General features: G+C 48.0%; 1 protein-coding gene across 1 annotated transcript; it reads right to left on the bottom strand.

Annotated features, from left to right (window-relative positions):
- Positions 1 to 3,634: 3,634 nt before the first annotated feature.
- Positions 3,635 to 11,342, bottom strand: desi2 (desumoylating isopeptidase 2). The gene is made up of 5 exons (XM_079229949.1): positions 11,237 to 11,342; positions 7,124 to 7,196; positions 6,954 to 7,047; positions 5,792 to 5,933; positions 3,635 to 3,955 (listed from the first exon to the last, which is right to left on the bottom strand). Exons 1-5 carry the CDS (start codon positions 11,282 to 11,284, stop codon positions 3,692 to 3,694), a joined length of 621 nt encoding a protein of 206 aa, XP_079086075.1. The 5' UTR covers positions 11,285 to 11,342; the 3' UTR covers positions 3,635 to 3,691.
- Positions 11,343 to 11,616: the final 274 nt, after the last annotated feature.

Raw genomic sequence — 11,616 nt, 5'->3', positions numbered from 1 at the left:
TCACAGGCAGACAACAAGATAACAAGATAACAATGATTGCAGTGAGATGAAACGTGATCTTCTGAGATGCAATATGTTGACGAAGTTTTCCTTTGGGGACAATTTGCGATGGAAAAAAGGGAATAAATCTCAATACTCAATATATCGCAGTATAAAATAGAATCGTGGACCTCTGGTGATTCCCACCCTAGTAGGTACAACGTGATTAAGGTAACAAAAAAATTATAAAAAAAAGAAAGAAAAGTTATAATTGTTAACAGTTGAAAAAATGTAATAACAATAAATTACCACAAAGAAATGAGAATACAATTGAATATGATTGTCTGAATTATGTTTTCTGTTTGTTTTTTGTTTAAAAAAAAATCTAAGAAAACACTTTGAATCTGTAGACTACTGCCTAATAGTCTTCTTGTTGACATTTGATGACAATTGCTCATATACTGTAGGCCTAAATAAGTATATTTATTATTTTGAACAAAGGTTAAATGTTATTTCACAAGTTTCAAAAAGTGCTCCCAATTTTTTTTAAATGCCCCTGGATTTCAGTCGGTGGGGGAAAACATTGCCCCTAAAATATATGTACATGTCCTACCCTGCCATCACTATTTTAAGCTATCAGCGCACTTTTAAAGCCCAGCAGTTCATGTATTTGCAGGTCAAGACCAACAGCCTGCGGAGCTCATAAATGATGTTTCTGACACTGCAGTGACAGAGCCTGCACACATTGTGGTCGTCATTAAAATAAATGAACACCATTTTCCTTTAAGTCAGTAGTTATCAAACTCGGACGGTGTTTATTACAGGTGGGGCGCAAGAGATTTTAAATGTTTACCGTACGCAATTAACAGGTTACTCTTGCGCAACTCGCCGATTCTTGGAATTTTGCCAAAAGCCGATTGATGAGATCTCTGTGAGGTCGTTTCTGCTGTTGTGTCTCATCAGAATACAGATCTCAGATCAACATTGAGCCGTATAAAGTCTGCAACCCCGTTTATAGAGATGTGTGGAGGAAAGCAGCATCCACTAATACAACCTGATGCTCATCTCACTCATTCGGTCTGAAAAAAGAAAGCTATTTGTTTTCCACAAAAAGATATTGACTATTAACTCAATATTAGTTATTTTTGGCTTAACTTTATTTTCATTTTTCTAACACAGTGATAGCACTTGTTTTAGTACTGTGAGGTATTACTTTGTAGTACTGTGAGGTACCACTTTGTAGTACTGTGAGGTACCACTATGTAGTACTGTGAGGTACCACTATGTAGTACTGTGAGGTACCACTTTGTAGTACTGTGAGGTACCACTATGTAGTACTGTGAGGTACCACTATGTAGTACTGTGAGGTACCACTATGTAGTACTGTGAGGTACCACTATGTAGTACTGTGAGGTATTACTTTGTAGTACTGTGAGGTATTACTTTGTAGTACTGTGAGGTACCACTATGTAGTACTGTGAGGTACCACTATGTAGTACTGTGAGGTACCACTATGTAGTACTGTGAGGTACCACTATGTAGTACTGTGAGGTACCACTATGTAGTACTGTGAGGTATTACTTTGTAGTACTGTGAGGTACCACTTTGTAGTACTGTGAGGTACCACTATGTAGTACTGTGAGGTACCACTTTGTAGTACTGTGAGGTACCACTATGTAGTACTGTGAGGTATTACTTTGTAGTACTGTGAGGTACCACTATGTAGTACTGTGAGGTATTACTTTGTAGTACTGTGAGGTACCACTATGTAGTACTGTGAGGTACCACTATGTAGTACTGTGAGGTATTACTTTGTAGTACTGTGAGGTATTACTTTGTAGTACTGTGAGGTACCACTATGTAGTACTGTGAGGTACCACTATGTAGTACTGTGAGGTACCACTATGTAGTACTGTGAGGTACCACTATGTAGTACTGTGAGGTACCACTATGTAGTAGGTCCCCCCCGAAGCTGTAAACCTCGGGGAAACTGGTCTGTTCTGGTCCCAGTATGGAGTCTGAAAGCAGAGGAGCGTGAACTGGTCTGCAGGTTATATATAATAAACAGTAATAATAAACAGAATAAACAGTAATGCTGAGCGAGCAGAAGGAACGAGGAACAACAGTCTCACTATGAAGTAGAACAGCAGAGGACACAACCGCTGGGACAGTTTCTTTAATAACTTTACAACCAGGTACAAATATCAGCCCCATAGAACCCTTTGTGGTCTGTATGTGTGGAGAACGTAGAACAAGTCTTTGTGGTCTGTGCATGTGGAGAACGTAGAACAAGTCTTTGTGGTCTGTTCGTGTGGAGAACGTAGAACAAGTCTTTGTGGTCTGTGCATGTGGAGAACGTAGAACAAGTCTTTGTGGTCTGTATGTGTGGAGAACGTAGAACAAGTCTTTGTGGTCTGTGCGTGTGGAGAACGTAGAACAAGTCTTTGTGGTCTGTATGTGTAGAGAACGTAGAACAAGTCTTTGTGGTCTGTATGTGTGGAGAACGTAGAACAAGTCTTTGTGGTCTGTATGTGTGGAGAACGTAGAACAAGTCTTTGTGGTCTGTATGTGTAGAGAACGTAGAACAAGTCTTTGTGGTCTGTATGTGTGGAGAACGTAGAACAAGTCTTTGTGGTCTGTGCATGTGGAGAACGTAGAACAAGTCTTTGTGGTCTGTGCATGTGGAGAACGTAGAACAAGTCTTTGTGGTCTGTATGTGTGGAGAACGTAGAACAAGTCTTTGTGGTCTGTATGTGTGGAGAACGTAGAACAAGTCTTTGTGGTCTGTGTGTGTGGAGAACGTAGAACAAGTCTTTGTGGTCTGTATGTGTGGAGAACGTAGAACACTGCAGCTGCTGGTTGACGAGTGAGACGTGGATCCTTAGAAACATGAAACGTTCAGACAGAAGTAGACGTGGTGGAGCCGTGAAGGCCGGAGGGGAAACCTCCAGCAGCAGTGCAGGAAACAGCCAGCAGAGGGCGCCGGCACCAGCAGCGTGTCCGTGCATTCACATGAAGATAATAATCACAATAATAAAACACCGTTCAGTCCCTGGAGCCTCGTGAGGAGGGAGCAGTCTGTGCTGGAACTCCTTCCTTTGCTAGAAAACTAAATCCTGAAAGAATCTGGGTTTGTCTTTTATTTTGAAATGTATTTAGCAGAAGTACAAATTTGCACCAAAACAAATGTCACACACACACACACACACACACACACACACACACACACACACACACACACGGTTGCAGTGCCTTTGCTCAAAGGCACCTCGGCGGTTGCTACTGAGGGTAATACGTCGCTCTTTCACCGGTAACAAAAAGGCTTCTTCTCTAATTTAAAACACAAAGACGTGTCGCCGTCCACCGGTTGACTGTTGGAGCGCTGCTTCCAGCGGCCCTGCAGAGGTCAAACGGGCCCTGCAGAAAAGAAACAGGAAAAAGTCTGAAATAATAATTTGGTATTTTCCGTCTCATCCGTCTTTTTGTTCCGTCACAAGTTCTTGTTGGATGGTTTTGGAAACGTCCGGACATCTGGGATGACCTGGATCCGGTTGTTGGAAGGTCGGACCCCCCCACTGGGTTCCACCACAGCTGGACTGGGAGTAGCACCATCCAGCGAGCAGCCGCTGGACACACCTGGACGCGGCTGGTGAGCGTGAGACCTGAAGAGGGAGGACGTGGTCCTGATCAACGGGAGCCTCCCGGCAGCCGTCTACCGGCGGGGCTGGTGCCGGGCGTGGCGAGGCAGAGAGGACGGGCTGGAGGAGGAGGACATGGAGGCCAGGGAGGCCGAGGCCGCGGCGTCCTCCGCCTCCTCCGGCTCCCCTCCGCCCGCGTGGAGCTCCTGGCTCACGCTGGACTGCAGGGCGGCCGGCGTCAGCCACTCTTTGGGAAGGCAGCTCTGGAGGAACGGCACGCAGGAGCTGAAGTAGGCCAGCCGGTTCACCCAGCGGGGCGTCTCCCTGCCGCACAGGATCTGAGGAGCCGGGAGAAAGAGGAGCTCTTAGGACTAGGGATGGGTATCGTTTGGGTTTTTTCTGATACCGGTGCTAAACCGATGCTTTTAAAACGATACCGGTGCCTGAACAGATACTTTTTTATTGCCAAGGCAATTCTTTTTCTTCAAATTGAACAATATATTAACTGTTTAAAGTATACTATAGATATACATAAATAAGTACATACAAAACACACTTCAAACTACAGCTTCAAACCTTTTAACTTCAAACTGTAAAAATATATATTTAAAAGAAGAACAGACACCAGCATCATGGCCTGATGGGACCGTGTGCAACAGAACTCAGACTCTGTTGGATCCTAAAACTGCTGCTTTACTGGACTACACGTCATCATTAATATCAACTGGAGAGATTTGTTCCATCAAGCCGAGGACGGACGTTCAAAAGCTCGTGTCTGCAGCGATCTCTGTGTGCACTGTGTGTGTGAGCGCTGGAAGCCCCGCCCCCTCGAGTCCCGCCCCCTCGAGCCCCGCCCCCTCGAGCCCCGCTCTGCGTGCAGGCAGACAGAGCAGAGCAGCAGTGTGCTCTGATCCGCTATTTTAATAATCGTTTTTAACCTTTTTAGTATCTATATACCGTGCAACTTTACAGAGTAGTGAAAAAAAAAGTATTTAAATCGGCTCAGGCACCGGAAGGAAGCACCGAAATCTGCGTTGCTTTTCGGTCCGGTAGGTACCGGACGTGTTGGAACCGGTGCCACACTGGAACCGGTTCTCGGTACCCAACCCTACTTAGGACCACCGGCGTCTGCGGCGCCATCGACCCCCCCCGACCCCGAATGTGTGCGCGAGCGTGAGTGTGTGCGCGTGAGTGAGTGAGTGAGTGAGTGAGTGTGTGTGTGTGTGTGCGAGCGTGAGTGTGTGCGCGTGTGCATGAGTGTGTGTGCGTGAGTGTGAGTGTGTGTGTGTGTGTGTGCGTGAGTGTGCGTGTGCGTAAGTGCGTGTGCGTAAGTGCGTGTGCGTGTGCGTGAGTGTGTGTGCGTGTGCGTGAGTGTGTGTGCGTGCGTGAGTGTGTGTGCGTGAGTGTGAGTGTGTGTGTGTGTGTGCGTGAGTGTGCGTGTGCGTAAGTGCGTGTGCGTGTGCATGAGTGTGTGTGCGTGTGCGTGAGTGTGTATGCGTGAGCGTGTGCGTGAGCGTGAGTGTGTGAGTGAATCGTTTCGCTCGATCTCTCGGAGCCGCCTGTCTAATCACGTTCCCCTCCGCCTCTCTGTAGGCCCCGCCCCTTTTTAATGAGGTCACCGTCCTGAGGGGAATCAGTGTGTGTGTGTTTCTACACGTTCTGTTTATGTTTCATGTGTGTGTCGACGTACGTGTGAGTGTCTATATCTGTGTATGTGTAGCATGGGCGTATGTTTCCGGAGTGTGTGTGTTTGTGTGTGTGTGTCAGCTGGCGCTGCATGTCTGGGCTTGTATCAGTGTGTCCTAATCCCCGTCTCAGTGCTCGATGCTAACTGTAAGACTCCCTGCTCATTAGTCACACCAGGATAAGCTGATTGAAAGTACACACACACACACACACACACACACACACACACACACACACACACACACACACACACACACACACACACACACACACACACACACATTCCTGTCAATGCACCAAGGTGAGGACCACAGACCTTCACATGGGGAGTGAGGACCAACCTTTCTGCTAAACCTAAGAGATAAATAAGTGTTGTATTTCAGCACTAGGTGGCTCCTAAGCTTCTTTAAAACCCCCCACAAAGGAACATCTCAAATTGTGTGAGTGAGTGAGTGAGTGAGTGAGTGAGTGAGTGAGTGAGTGAGTACCTCCGACAGCGCCGAGGAGAAGTGGTTGCAGTTCTTGTGCATCAGGTGGTAGGCGTTGCCCTTGTACTCCTTCCCCATCTCCTCCACGATGCGCTCCACGTCCTCCTCCGTGAAGTCCGTGCTGCCCAGGACGATGGCTTCTCTACGGAGACGGGGGGAAGCGTGCCGTTAATCGATATCGAACCACCGGGCCTCGTGCCAGAAAGACTCGTACGAGCAGAGTTACGAGACAACAGAGAAATACCATCGTATCCTGAACTGCAATGGCATCGGTATAGGAGCAACACTGTAGGATGCGATACATTACACTCTAGCTCTTTTATCGTCTTGCTAGCTCTGACGGCGAGCCAGAGCTAGCAAGACGATAAAAGAGCTAGCACCTGCCTAGATCGCTACTGAGCATGTGCAGCTCTCAGCGCAGATGAACTTTAAATCGCAGCGTTTGTACTTCGTGGAGGTGATGGATGCTAATGAGTGAGGATGATGAAGTTGATAAGATACAGTGAGATTACACGATTCTCCATTTCAAAACCACACACAAAAAACACAACAATGAATCCCATGTCCTTCAACATATTCATTTTTGCTCATTTATTATTAATCCCTGATGATCCGCCTCCAGCTTCTCGCCCCAGTGCTAATTTTTACTGAACAGAGCTTGAACGCATCACAACACAAAGCATCGGACAAACAGAAGAGAAAGTCCAAAAGTCTCATTAACGTCATCAAGGTTCATCCTCTGGGGAACATTAATGCTGTGTGTGTGTGTGTGTGTCTCTCTCTCGCCACAGGGCAGACTAGACTAGAGCAGAAGTAACACAGAGAGACTGGAAGCTCTCCGTCCTCACAAAGACCTGAATTCATACTATGAAAATACTATTTTTTTTATAAATAAATAACAGGCATGACGGTCATGCAGCTTGTAATTTTCCACCTCATTTCATTCACATGCATGATCAAAAGCGTTGATAAACATTGCGCAACATGCTGCGCTAAGTAAAACCAGCAGAGTTCCATCAGACCGACGACAAGCGGAACATTGTGCGCTTCAGAAATGTCCCGAGGACAAAAGTGTGGAATCATAAAGCGTCACATGTCATCGTCGTCGTCTCTCTCCCCCCCCACCCCCCCCTCCTCCCCCTTCTCCTCCTCCTCCACTTACTTGAACTTAAACGTCTCTCCGAGTTCGGTTGCGTCGCCGGGCGAAATCTCAAAGATCCCTGAGAAAGGGTACGGGTGTCCTCCGTAGGCGAACTCTGAAATAAAGAGACAAACGCACTGAGATCAAAGCGTCTCCACAGGAAGCAGCTGGTCCTGTGTCGTGTTTCTTACCTCGTCCATAGACCTCAATCCCTGAGTGGAAGACTCCGATGCCCAGAGTGCTGGTGAACTCATTGATCCAGTACTGAGGACGGAGAGCATGCATGTTATCCAAGATATTAATACAGCATCACGAAAGCAAACCAGAAAATATAATTAACATATCAGTCTGTTAACATGTGAATTAATCTGACATGTATGATTTAACCTTTACTTGGAAACACATTCACTTCCTGTCTGAGGAGGCAATGAGATCCTTTAAAACACACACACACACACACACACACACACACACACACACACACACACACACACACACACACACACACACACACACACGCGCACGCCTTTTCAGCGTCCGTCTGACATGCTGCCGCTGCGATTGGTCGGGCTGTTGCTAGGCAGAACTCGTTTGAGTGAAAGAGAGGATGGAGCAACGTGAGCCTGATGTGACGAATAATCACTAAATGTCAGCTGCACACAAACAAAGAGACACTCCCTCACTGATCACTGATCAATGATCAATAATCAATAATCAATACTTGCAGCCCGACCAGCTCGGGTCTGAAATATCTACCTTTTGGCAATTCATTTAGATGACAGATCTCAAGTGTCTCTTTGATGGTCAGAGACGCAAAACATATTTAACCAAGACGCCTCCTACTTCCTGTCTGGTGTTACACTGTGATGCGTTCAGGCGCCGCTCAGTGAACATGAGCACTGGCTGAACGTACATGATAACGTTCTCATGATGCGTTCAGGCTCTGTATAAACTAGCATAATTTCAGATGTTTTCATGAATATAAAATAGTTATTAGTGATGAATTATGAGCTCATTGTTACACTTTAGTAACATCAAGAACGGATATAAAATTAATATATTTTATTTACTTATTATCTGAATTGTGTATTTTTATGAAGAAAAACCACACAAACAACTGGATTTATTCTAGTTTATCACCAACACTTTATTTGACTAATTACATGTGAACGCATCATGAGAAGGTAATCGTTTACCTTCAGCCAGTACTCATTTTCACTGAGCAGAGCCTGAACGCATCACCATGTAACTGAGGTGAACCTCTGTTGGTTCTCCGTTAGCGGTGCTGCTAACGTTACTAGCTCTCCTCCTGTTGGTCTAAACACTGATTGGTTGTTTACAAAGTCACATGATCAGAGGAAGATCATGATGTCATGATCACATGTTCTGCTGGAGGAGAAAACTTTATTTACTCTGTGATGGTGAACGTTGAACTGAAGAGAGGCAGAACAGATCAGGATCTCTGCTCTTGACAAACGGTATGAAGGGTACACGTGACACACACACACACACACACACACACACACACACACACACACACACACACACACACACACACACACACACACACACACACACACACACACACACACACACACAGCTGGACAGGAAATCCACTTAGTGGAGACGGGAGCGAGGCGGACGGGGTCGTTCCCGCAGACGTTCCTGCAGACGTTCCCGCAGACGTTCCCTCAGGCGTTCCCTCAGGCGTTCCCTCAGGCGTTCCCTCAGGCGTTCCCTCAGGCGTTCCCTCAGGCGTTCCCTCAGGCGTTCCTCAGACGTTCCTGCAGACGTTCCTGCAGACGTTCCACAGGCGTTCCTCAGGCGTTCCTCAGACGTTCCTCAGGCGTTCCTCAGGCGTTCCTCAGGCGTTCCTGCAGACGTTCCTGCAGACGTTCCTGCAGACGTTCCTGCAGACGTTCCTCAGACGTTCCTCAGGCGTTCCTGCAGACGTTCCTGCAGACGTTCCTCAGGCGTTCCACAGACGTTCCACAGATGTTCCACAGACGTTCCACAGACGTTCCTCAGGCGTTCCTCAGGCGTTCCTGCAGACGTTCCTGCAGACGTTCCTTCAGGCGTTCCTCAGGCGTTCCTGCAGACGTTCCTGCAGACGTTCCTCTGGCGTTCCTGCAGACGTTCCCGCAGACGTTCCTCAGGCGTTCCTCAGACGTTCCTCAGACGTTCCTCAGACGTTCCTCAGACGTTCCCTCAGGCGTTCCTCAGGCGTTCCTCAGACGTTCCCGCAGATGTTCCCCAGGCGTTCCTCAGACGTTCCTCAGACGTTCCTCAGACGTTCCTCAGACGTTCCTCAGACGTTCCTCAGACGTTCCTCAGACGTCCCTCAGGCGTTCCCTCAGGCGTTCCTCAGGCGTTCCTCAGGCGTTCCTCAGGCGTTCCTCAGGCGTTCCTCAGGCGTTCCTCAGGCGTTCCTCAGACGTTCCTCAGACGTTCCTCAGACGTTCCTCAGACGTTCCTCAGACGTTCCCTCAGGCGTTCCCTCAGGCGTTCCTCAGGCGTTCCTCAGGCGTTCCTCAGGCGTTCCTGGAGTCACGTGACGAAGTACCGACCCTCGAACATAAAGGGTTTTTTTTTAGTTTCGTGCAGATTCTCTGCTGCATTTAAGGACGTCTGGGCCGGTTGTAAAATGAAAATAAAGTTTTAAGATCAGAGAGCCGTGACGACTATTTCCATTGTTGTTCATCTTCACGAGTATTTTCCCGATTAATCCATTAGTTGTTATAAAATGTCCACGTCTTCAAAATGTGATTTTATTTTGTTCACAACTCCAACCATGTTCAGTTTAATGTCCCAGAGGAAAGGAAACGAAGACAACCGATCGGTCAAAACGTCTGCCGTCTAAATATGAAGCCGGGGAGCTGATTAGCTTAGCTTAGCATCACTCACTGGACTTGATGCACACGTTCAAACCTTTTGGGCGCCATCAGCAGCCGACAGCAAGTCTAACAGGTGTTTAAAGTAGAGGGAGGAAGGAAGCGAGGAAGCAAGGAAGGAAGGCAGCCATTGTCTCATTGTCTCAAACCAGCCAGACTCTGGTTCCCACAGCAGCACACACACACACACACACACACACACACACACACACACACACACACTTTAAAATGTGCATTCTTCCTCACACACATATTTAACAATAAAACCTCAACACTGGAAATTAAAAGTGTGTGTGTGTGTGTGTGTGTGTGTGTGTGTGTGTGTGTGTGTGTGTGTGTGTGTGTGTGTGTGTCATGGAGGCCCCTGCAGCCGCTCACACAGATGCACGTGAGGCGGAGATAATACAAAATATAAAAATAAAAAAGGCCTCAGTCTTTACCGAGAAGAAAACCAACGTGTGCCGCAAGTGGAGTAGAAAGGAGGAGGGAGGAGACGAGGAAAGGAAAGGAGAGAGTGGCTTTAGGGATGAGGAAGGACAGATAACGTGCGGCTCTACTTTATTCTGCGTCAACGACCTTTGACCCCCTCCGTATCCATGTCAATCAATGACTCAACGGATCCATGACTCACTCAGTGACACAAAGAGACCGACTCATGGTTCTTTTGCAACACAGCAGCTTCACAGTCCAGCCACCATCTGGATACGGGGACCAGTGGGACCAGTGGGACACTAGTGGGACCAATGGGACACCAGTGGGACCCAGTGGGACACTAGTGGGACCAATGGGACACCAGTGGGACCCAGTGGGACACTAGTGGGACCAATGGGACACCAGTGGGACCAATGGGACACTAGTGGGATACCAGTGGGACACCAGTGGGACACCAGTGGGACACCAGTGGGACACTAGTGGGACCCAGTGGGACACTAGTGGGACCCAGTGGGACACCAGTGGGACACCAGTGGGACACCAGTGGGACACTAGTGGGACCAATGGGACACCAGTGGGACCCAGTGGGACACTAGTGGGACACCAGTGGGGGACGGGCCTCTTCGCCCAGAGCCCCATGCGGTGTCTTCTGGTACTGCATGCTGGTCTGAAAGTGAAAAGCTTCTCCATAGACACTGTTCTGTCGCTAAGACGCACGTGAGGTGATCCAGACCCGCAACCCGGAACAAGAGGTGTTAAAACGAGCAGAGTGGCGGTGACTGCATGCCGAATGGAAGAGCGGCTCAAACTCATTAATAATCTGTGTTAAAACTCGTGATCATCATCTTGAAGAGCCGCCGGATCAAAAGGCCCGTTTTGAATAGCAGAGTTCGGCCTGCGCGTCCAAACAGGAGAAGAAGAAAGAAATCGATCTCCGAGTAAATCAGATAAAGTATCGGAGCAGAAGTAATGACAGCTCACCATATCGTAGACGTTCAGGATGATCGGCTCGTTGGCCATCACGGGCATCCGGCTGGTCCTCACCACCCGCCACGTCCCTTCTGCTCTGCGGGTCTTCCTGCCTCCTTCCCCCGCAGACACAGACACAACTCTCGCCCTCCCCCCAAAATAGACCTGGATCTTTAATTTAAAAAAATAACAAAATCTTCACGATAGATGATCAGCTTGATGATTGTTGGTGTGTTGTCGTTTTTTTTCTTTTTCTGTTGTTTTTTTGTTCATCCAGCATCTGGCTGGCTTTGTCCCCGGTCCCTCCCCCTCCCCTCCCCCGAAAACGGAGCAGCGGCGGCGGACAGATGAGCCTCCCCGCCTCGGTCCAAAAAGAACCAGAAAGCGGACTT

This window comes from Taurulus bubalis (genome assembly GCF_910589615.1).
Source record: "Taurulus bubalis genome assembly, chromosome: 14".
Lineage (NCBI taxonomy): Eukaryota > Metazoa > Chordata > Actinopteri > Perciformes > Cottidae > Taurulus > Taurulus bubalis.
Note: the sequence above shows the minus strand (reverse complement) of the source record. Positions and strands in the feature narration are given on the sequence as shown.